The 18,014-nt window shown below is 26.5% G+C and overlaps 1 protein-coding gene and 1 long non-coding RNA gene across 2 annotated transcripts in view; one reads left to right on the top strand and one right to left on the bottom strand.

Annotated features, from left to right (window-relative positions):
* The first annotated feature begins 747 nt into the window (after positions 1–747).
* On the top strand, positions 748–1,383 carry LOC135922980 (uncharacterized). The gene is made up of 3 exons (XR_010571087.1): positions 748–790; positions 838–943; positions 1,299–1,383. It is a non-coding gene; the product is annotated as an uncharacterized LOC135922980 (long non-coding RNA).
* Positions 1,384–3,202: 1,819 nt separating this feature from the next.
* LOC135922051 (aldehyde dehydrogenase, mitochondrial-like) overlaps positions 3,203–18,014 on the bottom strand; it is a 32,418-nt gene continuing 17,606 nt past the window's right edge. The window contains exons 8-10 of the mRNA XM_065456461.1: positions 5,853–6,010; positions 4,137–4,251; positions 3,203–3,339 (exon numbers count right to left, since the gene is read on the bottom strand). Coding sequence (XP_065312533.1) covers positions 3,307–3,339; positions 4,137–4,251; positions 5,853–6,010 — 306 coding nt within the window. The 3' untranslated portion in view covers positions 3,203–3,306. The remainder of the gene's footprint in view (positions 3,340–4,136; positions 4,252–5,852; positions 6,011–18,014) is intronic.

The raw sequence follows: 18,014 nt of genomic DNA, 5'->3' as shown, positions 1-18,014 counted from the left end.
AAAAATTTGTAAATAAAAATTTTTATCAAAAAATACTTTATTGCAAAGCACATAAAAAATCTTAATAAGTAAAACTGAAATAATTCCATATATAAAATATTCATTAGATAATTAGGATGTTCACAATTAATTTATAACACCATGAATAAAGTGAAAAAATATAATGTAATAATTATTTAATAAAAATTTGTAAAATAAAGAGTTTTATCAAAAATTGCCTTATTTTTAGAATAAAAAACGAATGATAATAATAAAGTAAGATAGCTAATTTTTTACTTTTTTTAAAACTTTATACAAACTTAACCTTTATAAATTCACTTATTTTCAATTTGTTTATCTAATCATATTTACTTTTGCTTAAATTTACATTGCCAAAGATTTTGCGATTTAATAATCCTATAAGACTTCTTTGAGGTAGCACCAAAACGTATGATATCTAGGGCCGTAATTATGTTGCATTCAAAAATTTTAAGGATAATTTCTGAAGGAATTAAATGAGTCAAGTCCAAATCCATTTTGCGAATGAACAAATTTTATAGGCATATGGAATGACCTATAATCATTAACCAGCTGTTTATAAAATAAAAATAATAAAATATATAAATGATACTGATATTCTCGAGAATACCTTGATAAATATTTTAATAATCGGTGAGTAAAATTCGTATATTAATAAATTTAAATAGATATTTTTTTAGGAACATTTTCCTGAACGTTTTGAAATGTTTTACATAACATTCTTTTTTGCCTGAACAGGAGGAGATAGGAACGTAAAATTGCCTTTCATTCAGTAATTTACATAATATCCATCTAAATTATTTTTAGTATATTGCGAAGGCGAGATTGATATTCGTATGGCCAAGCATCATCCCGCATATATTGGTTCACATATTTATTTTTCTCGTAATATATGGGAAAAAACAGAAAACTAACAATATTTCCGGTAATGATTTGAATATGAATACGATTGGTCTACAGTTTTGGATCGAATAGCAAATCATTCATGTTTTAGGCCAAAAAATGTTAACTTTTTGAGGGTATAGAAAAACTCATCTATCAAAAAAATGAATAATAGTTTTAGGTTTTATCGATTTATTATCGAAATTTGATGATCTCATATACCCCATTCGTTAAATTAAGAATAGTGAAATTTATGAAAATCTAATTGAAATATTAGCATGATAGGAGACAAAATTGTGGAAGAGATTGTTGATTCTATTAAAAATTATAAGTACTTCTTAAAATTGTTTAGATTTTTTGAATAAACTGGATATTACCTTGATTGTTTTTTATTTCAGGCAAAATTATAGTATTCCCTTTAATCATTGGTCGGAATTGTGGTAGAAGTTAAAATTATCAAATTTAAAAATATGATTGTTCTGGACAATCTTGAAACTTTTACCTTTAGAAAGGCACCAGAAAGAAGCTAGGCGAGTCGGACTTGGTTAAATAAACCATCAAAGTTTTTCGAAATATTCATGAAACAAAAAATATATTAGATCGATTTTGAAAAAAACTAAAATATATACTGACACCTCTGATAATGATGACTTACTTTAACTATGAGGATGAATTCATTTTATATTGACAAAGTAAGGATCTCAGCTTACTACACCATATCTCAATTATACTACTACAAACAAAGGGATAAAATTATATATAAAAATTCAGAATAGATAATTTAAAATTGAGATATTTAGGATTCCATATCAAATATAACCAAAGTTTTATCACACTGAGTAGAACAGTGTTGTAATATTTAGATGAAAACGAAAAATGTCTTATTCAAATTAGAATTATTATGATATTATATAATATTACCGACTATGTTTATGATTATTATTAATGAAAGATTATATAATTGACATTTTGTAAATGTGATAACACTTTACAGTTTTTTGGAAAGAATTCTTTTTAAATTACACTTTTGCCCTTTATTTGTTATGACTTATTATTTCTAATTATGTTGGATGATATAATAAAGTGATCGTATTATTTATATACATATTCTGTTTATAATTTTGCAGTTCTTTCTATTGCAATCTATTCTCCAATTGTTAGCTCAATCATGCTTATTAGAGTGTCACAATTTTTTAAAAAGTCAAAATCTCACACTCGCCTCAAATTACCACATTTCTGAAATCTCCCGAATATAAAACAAAAAGTGCCACAATATTTTTCTAAATTTTTTCAAAATAAAAATATGGAAAAACACAAATATTTACTTTATATATTAATGCTGCCCAGGTGTTACATTTTAAATGTATATTGACAAGCGTGTGATATCACATTTTATTTGTCATATTTTGTGAAAATGAATGAATACCCGATTTATATTCCATCTCACCGACTAAACACGATAACTGAACATTTATCGCAGCAGCTTAGTTATGCCTTCACAGGTTCTCAAATTTTATTATACATTTTAAAGTTATTTTTTTAGCCTTATGAAAGAAGATGTGTACAATATAAATAGATAGCTAGTAAATAAATCTATTCACCATGAGTTCAACCACTGCCTCTTAATTTTCCCAGTCTAGGTTAGGAGATGAGTAATATTTTAATTAACACAAAATATTAATGTGGGTACCAAATAAATGCTAATTTATATATTTTTTGGCTGAAAATATTTACTCTTACTTTTAATTAGTTGAATTTGGCCTGTAGGGGGGGGGGGTGTGGATGCAAAATAAATAAAAATTTGATATGAGTATCGAATAAACGGTAATGAATTTTTTATTATTGTAATAATAAATATCACTCTAAGTGGGTGTGTCTAGGTCTTGGGTGGTTAGGAATATTTTTATCAACAAACAATATTGATATAGGTGTCAAATAAAAGCGAATTAAAATATTTTTGACTCAAATAATATTATTTACTCTTGGTCTTAATGGGTTGCTTGATCCAGGGAGGGGGTAAAAATTAGATATGGATATTAAATAAAAGGTACTTTTCTTTCAAGACAAGATTCTATGATACGAGGTGAATCCCATTTTGTAAATTAGAATGATGGTCTGCTTTATATTAAATAGGCTAATATTTTTTTAAAAAAATACTTCTTAGATTTTTATTGTAAAGCTTTTCTCCCCCCCCCCCCCCCCCCACCGTAATGTGTAGTCTGTTAATCTTTCTTAATATCATTTTTGTATGGCATTTTGCAGTAAAACAATTTAATAAATTAAAACAATACATGATTCACAAAATAAATTTCTTGGTATAAACTAATATAATTAAATATTGATTTCAGAATATATTAAATTAAATAATTTTAATCTGATTGTCTACTAATTGGAAAATATTGTTATTTATGATATCTTTTGTGGAATCTTGATCGTAATCTAAAAAGATCATGTGTAATTTTTCAAAATTATTACATTTTAAATAAAGTATCAAATTCAAATTGTTCTACTTTTTTAGATATATTTAAAACGAACTTATTTGTTATGCGATTCGTATTTTACTTACGAATATGAATAACAAAATTATCGACTTAAAAATTTGAATCGAATATGAATAAGGAAAATATATTATTCGTTATATAATTTTTTATCCATTATTCGATCGAATTTGATTTTTTCTTATTTAAAATTTATTGTATATATTATTCTTCAAAACCATCTATATTATAACTTATTCATAAATATTTAAAATTATTTCTAGGTATTTAACATGTTCCTTACTTAACATTTTTTTTTAAACTTTATTGCTAAATCTATAAATCGCTTTTTAAAATTTAGCAATCTAATTTTTCCAGAGTTTTAGAAAAAAAAATCTTTCGAACTTTTTTTATAGTAACAAATATTCATAAAACCTCTTATAAATCAAAAAAATTTAATTTAATTCTTTCATACTCTGATTTTTTCATTTTTGATTAAATATATAAATTTAAAGAATTTAAGTTTTGAATCAAATATTCGACGAATCAAATCGAATAATGTGTTTATTATTCGTACGAATACAAATAAGGAATTATTCAATTCGTATGAATAATTATAATTCGATTCGCATTTTTGAAAGTATAATTTTAGATTAAAAATTAAGATATATTTATTAAGGATAAACTTTTATTATTTATTTTTTCAATTAACAATATTCAATTTTAACATAATAATATTGATAAAAATTATGATTTTACCGTTTTTGTTTCGCTATAACCATACAAGCCATCTTCCCCTTTCTCGCGTCCTAGGCCGGATTGTTTAAATCCGCCAAACGGGGCAGCGGCATCAAATATATCATAACAATTTATCCTTTAGTTATTTTTTATTTAAAATGATATATTAGTGTGGTTAAAAGTTTATATTTACAGTTATATTCCAAAAGAACTATTTACATTGCATAAATTTATAAATTATTTATAACTCATCATATAAATTTATTTTTTATTATTCAAAATTATTTAGCGATTTACGAATTTTAATAAACAATTTTCATGAAAATAAAATATAAATAAAGAAAAAAATTGAATTTATTTTAAATATTATTTTCAAAATTGTGCTATAAAAAGCCTTCCCTAAACTAAACAAACGTTTTGCAGTAGCGCGTAATGTTAGATATTATATTTACTTAATATAAATTTGTTTTTAACTGTTATTTTCATAAATACAATTGTAAGTTACTACTACTATAAGCAATTTGACAATTTAAATGTTAATATTTTTTTAAATTATTCTTTTATAGATATATCTTCATTTGTTAGTAAAACAAAACTAACTTGATAATATTAGTTTACATTTTGGAAATATATCTTTTTCCGTAATTATCATACCCCATTTGATAACAAAATACATTCTAACTTTCCCAATTCCAGGTGGAAATATAGATCAATTTGATTTAAATCAAATTTTTTATTTCACTTTAAACATACAAATTATCAAAATCATCACTTGACATCTAACTAAAAATACCTTTCGAATATTGTTTAAAATTTTTTTAGCAGTAAGTAAAAATTATTTATTGCCCTTTCCTAGGCTTAAAAATCATTAATATTAAATTGTTTCATTAATATACTTGATCTTATATATTTAACAATAACAATATTAAAATGTATATATTTTTAAATATCAATTTCAACAATAAATAAAATATTAAATAGATAAGATTTTATTATCAAAATATTCAAAAGAAAACAAATTTTCTAGGTTTACATAATCCAAGCCTGTTTCCACATTTTGATTAGACCAGGCTAAAGAGAAAGATCTTACTATTGAAGCTATTAAACCTGATTAAAGATTAAGATTTTTACTGTATTGTCACTAATAAAAATATGTTCGACTATTTTTTGTACAATATGTCAAAGGATTTTGTGACAGAAAATTAGATCTATCATTTGAGTCTGATATTTAGAACTTTTTGGCCAATTATTTTGTCAACCTCACTAGGATATTCAGAGCAGTAGAAAAATATATCAGAAGCACACCTATTAGTAAAAATGTTCTCAAAAATAAAAATTTATACTATTAATATCACTCATTTTCAACATGATAAATGCATTTTCCATAACTAAGTTTATATATTCAAGTAAAATGTTTTTCATTTTATAATTAGGCACTAACCCTTCAATTTGTAAATTTAATTTTCTTAAATTGGTAAAATGTACTTTTCTTAGGTTTAAATAAAATACGAATGTATAAAAATTTTAATCATCTTTTCAACAAATCCAATTTAAATTTTAAAAACTATTTTTTAACAAATCATTGATTAAAATGTATCCTGCCAACTAATCTAAACTGATCCTTTAGCTTCGAGATTAAATTTGAACTTACAATATTTTTTTTCTTGATTCACTAATAAAATTAAAATTTAATAACTTTATAGTATTCAATATCAAAAATGAAATATTATAATGTACCAAATGGTCCCAGCTCTTATAATTTGAGCTAGCATCATGGCTTTATCTATATCTTTGGTATATACCGCCGCAGCCAATCCATATATGGTTTTGTTAGCTCTTTCATACAATTCATCGATATTCTTAAATTTAATAATTTGTTGCACCGGGCCAAATATCTTCATTCAATGTTTTAGTTAAGATATATAAATTCATGTAAAGTTCATATTATATATATAGTTAAATTATAGGTGTAAAAATGTTGTCAGTGTTTTCTTTTTTCAACTTTAAATAATTGTTTGAGTGCGTTGTTTAAAAATCTGATCGGAAAAATACATGTATAAAAAACCTACTCTGCAGTGGCATAACTAGAAATTTTCCTTAAAGGAGGTCCATACCTATAAAAGCTCTGGGGAGGGGGGGGGGGTAAACAGGTCTTCGGCTATCTTAAAAATTATATCTCTTTCTATTTTTCAGTATATATTAAATTCTAATAAAATCAGATCAATTCAAATTAAAATAACATTAAATTCAACATCTAATAATTTTTATTAAATTATAAAATTATTATCCTATTTAATTATTTTATATAAGATAAATGTAATGACTCTTATAATTACAAAAAAAGACGTAAAAGATGTTTTCCCTTGGTTCTAGGAAAATAAGTTGGATTTTCTTATTAGAGCAAATAAATATGCACTTTAACATTTTCTCTAATTTTTTCTTTAGAGGCTTCAGAAATAACTATTATTTAAATCATTTTCGTTATTTTTATTTATAATTTAAAGTTGATCAATGTTATAGGTTGATAATAAATAAGAACTCAATTTATTAAAATATTTATTTTTAGTACAAATTACATATTGCCTTAATTATAAATGATATATTATATTAATCATTATTATTACACATCATATAAATCAGAGTTTGATAAAAATCTTGAAAAATTTTTGAACAAATATTACATAATTTAAATATTAATAAGTATATATTTTGTAATTTTCATGCATGCATACAAAATCTTTCAAGTAAAATCTTTAATTTTAAGCAAAAATCAAAGATTAATTTCAAACTCTGATAAAAATTGTAATTTAGGATATATTATTTTATTAAAATAAGTATGAGATAGGATTATAAATGTTTTGTTAATATCTATCAAAAATATAATGTTGTTTGCTGTTGATAAAAATAACTTATAAAATATTGATAATAAAACTATATTAAATTTTGTTAGATATTTATAAAAATTATTTTAAATTCAATTTAATGTACCTATTTTATGTTATTTATTTTATTTAATCCTAAATAGCTCTTTATCCATTTCTTTTATGACTTCATGTGTTTGATATCTATATATAATGTAAGAGCTAACCCATGGTTCAGGATGTCTTTAAATAACTTTTTTGGGTAGCAACTGTAGAGTAACATGTAAATGGTGCAGGTAAATAAAAAATATATTTTTTTAACTTTATTATATATATTAATACTCTTTTTTCCATTTCACACTTCTATTATATACATTTTTTATAAGTCCAAATTAGAATATAAACGAAATACAAAAAAATAAAATAATATTAAAAAAGTAAGGTTACGCCGTTTATAAAATAAAATTAGATTATAACACATAATAAAAATCAAATAATAAAAATTAGATTATAACAAAAAATAAAATTTATATTGTAATAAATAATAAAATTAGAATAATGCAACATTCTCCCTCTTCTGATAATTTCATCGGAGAAGTCATAGAGAGTTTGTTGTCCAAGTGGTTTATCGTTTTGGTAATCAAGTTGTATCACAAATCATCATAAAGTTGGCTTGTCCCAATCGTTGGTTTGATCAATTCGATTTTGCACGTTGGTTTGTTTAATCACAAGCTTGATATCCATATCGTAAATTGTCTCCATTAATCATAGCTTGTTTGATAGTGCTCAATTGTTATTATCATTTTTCCGAAATTGTTATTATCATAAATAAGTTGCGAATAAGAAATAATAGTTTATCATAAGAATAAATGAAGAATGATAAATCAATAAGATTGTTATATTTTTAGCGTTTTAATTTCTTGCGTTTTAATATTTAATTTACTTTATACAATTTAATATTTATTTTATATTTTAAGTTACATAGTCTTTTAAATAAGCAGGTTTTTTTTTAATTCGCACAGGTCTAGAGATAGGTGTTATATCTTTATTATCAGTAATTTTTAAATTTTTGTCCATACTTCCCTCCTTAAAAGAATCCTTAGAGTCATAGTTAATAATTGTGTTAAAACAGTTTCTAATTCTTATTTGATCTAAATGTCTCCTCAAAATACCTTTCTCAGTCTTAATTTGGAACATCATATCACTTTCTTTATGTGTGATTATACCTTTGCACCATTTATCATCACCTTGTACTTTATACCAAACAAAATCTCCTACGTTAAAAGTTCTATTTCGTGGTAAAGTAACGTTTATTTTATTCTCCTTCTCCTCCATCGGTTTTAATAAATCCCATTTAATTCTAATATCTCGATTAAACATTCTCTGTGATGGTGTAACTCCCGTAGTATCATTACGCGTATTTCTGTAATTAAATAAAAATTTGCTAAGTGCGATATCTGGGTCTATTTTAATATTCCTTTTCATATGTGTTTTGAACGTTCTAACCATGCGTTCAACCTGGCCATTGGATTGCTGGTGATAAGCAGATGTAAGCACATGTTTAATACCAAAGTTGTTGCAAAATTTTTCAAAATCGTTACTCGTAAAGTTAGTGCCGTTATCAGTAACTATAGTTTCAGGTATTCCATATAGCGAAATAGTTTTAAAGATTTCTTTTAAAGTAACATCAGTCGTAATATTTTTAACAGGAATAATAATTGGAAATTTGCTGTAGGCATCGACTATTATCAACCAATTTTTTGTGAAAAACGGACCCGCATAATCTATATGTATCCTTTCAAACGGTTTGGTTGCCGAAACCCATGGTTTTTGTATCTTTATAGGATTATCGTGATATATATTAAAATCGTCACAACTTTTCACTTCCATAACGATATCATTATTTATACCAGGCCACCACATGTAATCTTTGGCTAAGGATTTGATTTTTCCTGCTCCCAAGTGACCTTCATGTAATGACTGTAGTATAGTTTTTCTCATAGAAGACGGAATTATGATTTTATTGCTTTTGTAAAGACAATCCTTAATTATACTTAATTCCAATTCAATGTTTTTATAAATATTATTCATTATAGGTCTGTTGTTATTAATATCATTTATGACTTGTTTTAATTCCATATCTTTCAAAGTTTCATCACGAATTTGATCAAAGTTAATAGGTAAGTCCTCATATTCATTTAGAATGGTTACATTTTCAATAGTTTCATCACGACATTCTTGTGGTAATCTCGAAAGGCAATCAGGAACAACATTATATTTACCGGCTTTATACTTTATATTAAAATCATATCCCCCTAATGTAATATTCCACTTCTGGAGTCTCAACGACATGGTGCTATTATCCTTAAGACCCTTGGTGAAGATGTGAACTAGAGGCTTATGGTCAGTAATAATTGTAAATTTTGTGCCGATTAAATATTCCTGAAATCTCTTTATAGCAAACATTATAGCGAGAGCCTCCCGCTCAATATTGGTATAGTTCATTTCAGACTTTAATAAAGTTCTCGACGCGAAAGCTATAGGTTTTTCTTTACCATCTTTTTCAATATGAAATAGTACAGCTCCTAAACCACATTTTGATGCGTCAGTGGCTATCCCTATAGGTAATTCAGGGTTAAAATATGTCAAAGCAGGTGGAAGACTAATTAACTTCTTTAGATCATTAAAACTTTTAGAGTGTTCTAGGTTCCAAGCCCATTTTTCTTTGTTGACAATCTTATAAAGAGGATCGGCAATTTCCGCAAAATTGTTCAAAAATTTTCTATAGTAGCCAGCCATTCCCAGAAATGTTGATAATTCAGCAGCTGATTTTGGTTCTGGCATATTAATTATTGCTTCAATTTTGTCGTGATTAGCATGAATCCCCTTAGCGTCAATATCATGACCCAGGAACCTCACTTTGTTTTTAAAGAACACACTTTTATTAAAGTTAGGTATTAGCCCAAACGATGATATTCTATCAAACACTTTTTTTATGTTGTTTAGGTGGGCTTCATCGTTTTTTCCAGTTATAAGTAAATCATCAATATAAAATATAACGTCATCCATTTCACCGAAGATTTGATCCATTCTGTTGAAAAATTGCAAATGAGGTCTTAAGCCCAAAAGGAAGTCTAGTAAATTGGTAATATCCCTTATGCGTAGATATGGTTAAAATATTTCTGCAACTTTTATCAATTGGAATCTGTAAGAAAGCATTTTTAAAGTCAATCTTCGTAAATTTCTTTCCTTCCGAAAGTTTAGCAATTAGATCATTAATTCGTGGTAGAGGGTATCTAAAGTCTTCTAGAGCTGGGTTTACAGTATCCTTAAAATCAGCGCAAAGCCTAATGCTCCCATCTTCTTTGTAGACAGCGGTAACAGGACTTGCCCATCGGACATCATTCACCGGCTCAATAATTTTATCATGTATCCATTTTTTGAGTTCATTACTAACAAGATCAATTTTTGAATAAGGGATACGTCTAGGCGGTATAATTTTAGGTTGGGCATCATTTCTTAAATGTAACTTGACACTTGCTTTGTTGATTGGCCCATTAGTTAATTTCGATTCACACTCTTTAATCAATTTTTTTATTTCATCTTCATAATTAGTGTCAATATTTGCTATAAATTTATTTAAAATATTTTTGAAAGCATTGATCCACGTACGTCCCAACAAGGCATTTTTACTTGATTCAACCACTACCGCTTGTAAATATTTGGAAATACCATCATAAGTCACTTTAACTTGAGTAGTTCCTATGATTTTGATTAAATTCCCATCATAAGCAATGAGTTGTAGCTCGGATTTCTTAAGATCTCTAATACCAAGATTTTTAGCCAGACCATGAGGTATAATAGTGTATTTGGATCCAGTGTCCACTTGCATACAAGTAACAATGTCGTTCACTTTTAAAGTAGTCATAAAAGCGTTATCTACCCCCCCCCCCCCTGGAAAAAAATTTTTTTTTTTTTGAGTTGATGTTATATTGTATTTGCTTTCTCTGATTATTATCATTACCTCTATAATTATTTGAGTTGTTGTTATATTGTATTTGCTTTCTCTGATTATTATCATTACCTCTATAATTATTTGAATTGTTGTAATAAGATTGGTAATTGTTACGATTTCCGTCACCGTATTGGATTTGTTTTCTTTGATTATTATCATACCATGTATTATTTCTACCATAATTCGATTGATTATTATTATTATAGCGATAATTGTTATAGTTATAATTGTTATAATTATCGTGGTATCGCGAATTATTATTACCATAATTGTATCTAAAATTATTATTGTAATTCCCATTTCTATATCTATTATCATAATTATTTCTAAGATTATTTCTAAAATTATTATCATTTCTACTGCAAAAATTTTTATCTTTATCGGACTTTTTATCATTATTTATATAACTTATATCATTATCCTCAGACTTAATATTACTAGAGTCCAATTTCACCCCTAATTCCACCATCTGATTCAATGTAAGGTCAAAATTTTTGGAGAATTTGTATTTAATCTTATCGTTTAAGGTAGATGTCCGTAATTTCTCTTTTAATCTACTATCGTCCAAAAAATTACATTTCTTATGAAGTTTCGATACTCTAATGTACCACAGCATACTCTCTGATGAGTTTTGTTGAAGAAGATTAAATTTATTAATTAAAGTATTTAAATTTAGCGCTGGTAAAAGATAGGTTAACTTTTTAATCACAATTTTAAGATCTAAAATATCGGTATCAGAACAAATTGCCTTAATGTCGTCAAAAACTTCGTCTGATAAATTATTAAGCTAAGTATTAATTTTAATAGAGTCCGATAATGTACTGGTCGAAAAGTAGTTAATATTCTGTCTAAATAAATTTCAGTAAGAGGACCCACTAACTTAGGGATCTTATGTGTAAATTCTTGTTTAATTTCCATATTTAATTAATAAGACACATAAATAAGCAAATATAACATTTATTATTTTATTAATTCAAGTTTTGGTATAACTATTTATGTTTTAATGAATATACAAATTAATTCAATGAAATCACTATCGCTGTAAATATAGAGTTTCCCGTTTAATAATTCAAAGCAATTTATCATGTCTCTTAAATTCATAAATTCAAACAGTACATCCTCCGTACCGTTTATCCTAGAAAAGTTGACATCGCAATTATAAGTTAAATCAAATAAAATATCGTAGATGGAAATTTGATGGGGTACATTTAGTACTTTGAAGGCGAACATAATTGATGAAAATAATTTTGAAATGACTTACCCTTTTTTTATCCATCTTATATAGAATTGTTTGTACCATTTTATAATTTTTTTTATTAACCATATTTACAAAGGGAAAAAAAATTCATTTTTAAAAAAAATTTCCATGAGGCGAGTTTCTTTTGCCAAAACTGGAGCACCATGTAGAGTAACATGTAAATGGTGCAGGTAAATAAAAAATATATTTTATTAACTTTATTATATATTTTAATACTATTTTTTCCATTTCACACTTCTATTATATACATTTTTTATAAGTCCAAATTAGAATATAAACGAAATACAAAAAAGTAAAATAATATAAAAAAAGTAAGGTTACGCCGTTTATAAAATAAAATTAGATTATAACACATAATAAAAATCAAATAATAAAATCATAAGGGATATTACCAATTTACTAGACTTCCTTTTGGGCTTAAGACCTCATCTGCAATTTTTCAACAGATTATGGATCAAATCTTTGTTGCATTATTCTAATTTTATTATTTAATACAATATAAATTTTATTTTTTGTTATAATCTAATTTTTATTATTTGATTTTTATTATGTGTTATAATCTAATTTTATTTTATAAACGGCGTAACCTTACTTTTTTTATATTATTTTACTTTTTTGTATTTCGTTTATATTCTAATTTGGACTTATAAAAAATGTATATAATAGAAGTGTGAAATGGAAAAAATAGTATTAAAATATATAATAAAGTTAATAAAATATATTTTTTATTTACCTGCACCATTTACATGTTACTCTACATGGTGCTCCAGTTTTGGCAAAAGAAACTCGCCTCATGGAAATTTTTTTTTAAAAATAAAATTTTTTTCCCTTTGTAAATATGGTTAATAAAAAAAATTATAAAATGGTACAAACAATTCTATATAAGATGGATAAAAAAAGGGTAAGTCATTTCAAAATTATTTTCATCAATTATGTTCGCCTTCAAAGTACTAAATGTACCCCCATCAAATTTCCATCTACGATATTTTATTTGATTTAACTTATAATTGCGATGTCAACTTTTCTAGGATAAACGGTACGGAGGATGTACTGTTTGAATTTATGAATTTAAGAGACATGATAAATTGCTTTGAATTATTAAACGGGAAACACTATATTTACAGCGATAGTGATTTCATTGAATTAATTTGTATATTCATTAAAACATAAATAGTTATACCAAAACTTGAATTAATAAAATAATAAATGTTATATTTGCTTATTTATGTGTCTTATTAATTAAATATGGAAATTAAACAAGAATTTACACATAAGATCCCTAAGTTAGTGGGTCCTCTTACTGAAATTTATTTAGACAGAATATTAAATTACTTTTCGACCAGTACATTATCGGACTCTATTAAAATTAATACTTTGCTTAATAATTTATCAGACGAAGTTTTTGACGACATTAAGGCAATTTGTTCTGATACCGATAGATCTTAAAATTGTGATTAAAAAGTTAACCTATCTTTTACCAGCGCTAAATTTAAATACTTTAATTAATAAATTTAATCTTCTTCAACAAAACTCATCAGAGAGTTTTATGCTGTGGTACATTAGAGTATCGAAACTTCATAAGAAATGTAATTTTTTGGACGATAGTAGATTAAAAGAGAAATTACGGACATCTACCTTAAACGATAAGATTAAATACAAATTCTCCAAAAATTTTGACCTTACATTGAATCAGATGGTGGAATTAGGGGTGAAATTGGACTCTAGTAATATTAAGTCTGAGGATAATGATATAAGTTATATAAATAATGATAAAAAGTCCGATAAAGATAAAAATTTTTGCAGTAGAAATGATAATAATTTTAGAAATAATCTTAGAAATAATTATGATAATAGATATAGAAATGGGAATTACAATAATAATTTTAGATACAATTATGGTAATAATAATTCGCGATACCACGATAATTATAACAATTATAACTATAACAATTATCGCTATAATAATAATAATCAATCGAATTATGGTAGAAATAATACATGGTATGATAATAATCAAAGAAAACAAATCCAATACGGTGACGGAAATCGTAACAATTACCAATCTTATTACAACAATTCAAATAATTATAGAGGTAATGATAATAATCAGAGAAAGCAAATACAATATAACAACAACTCAAATAATTATAGAGGTAATGATAATAATCAGAGAAAGCAAATACAATATAACATCAACTCAAAAAAAAAAAAATTTTTTTCCAGGGGGGGGGGGTAGATAACGCTTTTATGACTACTTTAAAAGTGAACGACATTGTTACTTGTATGCAAGTGGACACTGGATCCAAATACACTATTATACCTCATGGTCTGGCTAAAAATCTTGGTATTAGAGATCTTAAGAAATCCGAGCTACAACTCACTGCTTATGATGGGAATTTAATCAAAATCATAGGAACTACTCAAGTTAAAGTGACTTATGATGGTATTTCCAAATATTTACAAGCGGTAGTGGTTGAATCAAGTAAAAATGCCTTGTTGGGACGTACGTGGATCAATGCTTTCAAAAATATTTTAAATAAATTTATAGCAAATATTGACACTAATTATGAAGATGAAATAAAAAAATTGATTAAAGAGTGTGAATCGAAATTAACTAATGGGCCAATCAACAAAGCAAGTGTCAAGTTACATTTAAGAAATGATGCCCAACCTAAAATTATACCGCCTAGACGTATCCCTTATTCAAAAATTGATCTTGTTAGTAATGAACTCAAAAAATGGATACATGATAAAATTATTGAGCCGGTGAATGATGTCCGATGGGCAAGTCCTGTTACCGCTGTCTACAAAGAAGATGGGAGCATTAGGCTTTGCGCTGATTTTAAGGATACTGTAAACCCAGCTCTAGAAGACTTTAGATACCCTCTACCACGAATTAATGATCTAATTGCTAAACTTTCGGAAGGAAAGAAATTTACGAAGATTGACTTTAAAAATGCTTTCTTACAGATTCCAATTGATAAAAGTTGCAGAAATATTTTAACCATATCTACGCATAAGGGATATTACCAATTTACTAGACTTCCTTTTGGGCTTAAGACCTCATTTGCAATTTTTCAACAGAATGGATCAAATCTTCGGTGAAATGGATGACGTTATATTTTATATTGATGATTTACTTATAACTGGAAAAAACGATGAAGCCCACCTAAACAACACAAAAAAAGTGTTTGATAGAATATCATCGTTTGGGCTAATACCTAACTTTAATAAAAGTGTGTTCTTTAAAAACAAAGTGAGGTTCCTGGGTCATGATATTGACGCTAAGGGGATTCATGCTAATCACGACAAAATTGAAGCAATAATTAATATGCCAGAACCAAAATCAGCTGCTGAATTATCAACATTTCTGGGAATGGCTGGCTACTATAGAAAATTTTTGAACAATTTTGCGGAAATTGCCGATCCTCTTTATAAGATTGTCAACAAAGAAAAATGGGCTTGGAACCTAGAACACTCTAAAAGTTTTAATGATCTAAAGAAGTTAATTAGTCTTCCACCTGCTTTGACATATTTTAACCCTGAATTACCTATAGGGATAGCCACTGACGCATCAAAATGTGGTTTAGGAGCTGTACTATTTCATATTGAAAAAGATGGTAAAGAAAAACCTATAGCTTTCGCGTCGAGAACTTCATTAAAGTCTGAAATGAACTATACCAATATTGAGCGGGAGGCTCTCGCTATAATGTTTGCTATAAAGAGATTTCAGGAATATTTAATCGGCACAAAATTTACAATTATTACTGACCATAAGCCTCTAGTTCACATCTTCACCAAGGGTCTTAAGGATAATAGCACCATGTTGTTGAGACTCCAGAAGTGGAATATTACATTAGGGGGATATGATTTTAATATAAAGTATAAAGCCGGTAAATATAATGTTGTTCCTGATTGCCTTTCGAGATTACCACAAGAATGTCGTGATGAAACTATTGAAAATGTAACCATTATAAATGAATATGAGGACTTACCTATTAACTTTGATCAAATTCGTGATGAAACTTTGAAAGATATGGAATTAAAACAAGTCATAAATGATATTAATAACAACAGACCTATAATGAATAATATTTATAAAAACATTGAATTGGAATTAAGTATAATTAAGGATTGTCTTTACAAAAGCAATAAAATCATAATTCCGTCTTCTATGAGAAAAACTATACTACAGTCATTACATGAAGGTCACTTGGGAGCAGGAAAAATCAAATCCTTAGCCAAAGATTACATGTGGTGGCCTGGTATAAATAATGATATCGTTATGGAAGTGAAAAGTTGTGACGATTTTAATATATATCACGATAATCCTATAAAGATACAAAAACCATGGGTTTCGGCAACCAAACCGTTTGAAAGGATACATATAGATTATGCGGGTCCGTTTTTCACAAAAAATTGGTTGATAATAGTCGATGCCTACAGCAAATTTCCAATTATTATTCCTGTTAAAAATATTACGACTGATGTTACTTTAAAAGAAATCTTTAAAACTATTTCGCTATATGGAATACCTGAAACTATAGTTACTGATAACGGCACTAACTTTACGCAGTAACGATTTTGAAAAATTTTGCAACAACTTTGGTATTAAACATGTGCTTACATCTGCTTATCACCAGCAATCCAATGGCCAGGTTGAACGCATGGTTAGAACGTTCAAAACACATATGAAAAGGAATATTAAAATAGACCCAGATATCGCACTTAGCAAATTTTTATTTAATTACAGAAATACGCGTAATGATACTACGGGAGTTACACCATCACAGAGAATGTTTAATCGAGATATTAGAATTAAATGGGACTTATTAAAACCGATGGATGAGAAGGAGAATAAAATAAACGTTACTTTACCACGAAATAGAACTTTTAATGTAGGAGATTTTGTTTGGTATAAAGTACAAGGTGATGATAAATGGTGCAAAGGTATAATCACACATAAAGAAAGTGATATGATGTTCCAAATTAAGACTGAGAAAGGTATTTTGAGGAGACATTTAGATCAAATAAGAATTAGAAACTGTTTTAAAACAATTATTAACTATGACTCTAAGGATTCTTTTAAGGAGGGAAGTATGGACAAAAATATAAAAATTACTGATAATAAAGATATAACACCTATCTCTAGACCTGTGCGAATTAAAAAAAACCTGCTTATTTAAAAGACTATGTAACTTAAAATATAAAATAAATATTAAATTGTATAAAGTAAATTAAATATTAAAACGCAAGAAATTAAAACGCTAAAAATATAACAATCTTATTGATTTATCATTCTTCATTTATTCTTATGATAAACTATTATTTCTTATTCGCAACTTATTTATGATAATAACAATTTCGGAAAAATGATAATAACAATTGAGCACTATCAAACAAGCTATGATTAATGGAGACAATTTACGATATGGATATCAAGCTTGTGATTAAACAAACCAACGTGCAAAATCGAATTGATCAAACCAACGATTGGGACAAGCCAACGTTATGATGATTTGTGATACAACTTGATTACCAAAACGATAAACCACTTGGACAACAAACTCTCTATGACTTCTCCGATGAAATTATCAGAAGAAGGAGAATGTTGCATTATTCTAATTTTATTATTTATTACAATATAAATTTTATTTTTTGTTATAATCTAATTTTTATTATTTGATTTTTATTATGTGTTATAATCTAATTTTATTTTATAAACGGCGTATACTTTTTTGTATTTCGTTTATATTCTAATTTGG

Source organism: Gordionus sp. m RMFG-2023, chromosome 1, assembly GCF_954871325.1.
Source record: "Gordionus sp. m RMFG-2023 chromosome 1, tfGorSpeb1-WG-v2, whole genome shotgun sequence".
NCBI classification, from domain to species: Eukaryota; Metazoa; Nematomorpha; class Gordioida; order Chordodea; family Parachordodidae; genus Gordionus; species Gordionus sp. m RMFG-2023.
This window is presented reverse-complemented; position numbering and strand designations above follow the sequence as displayed.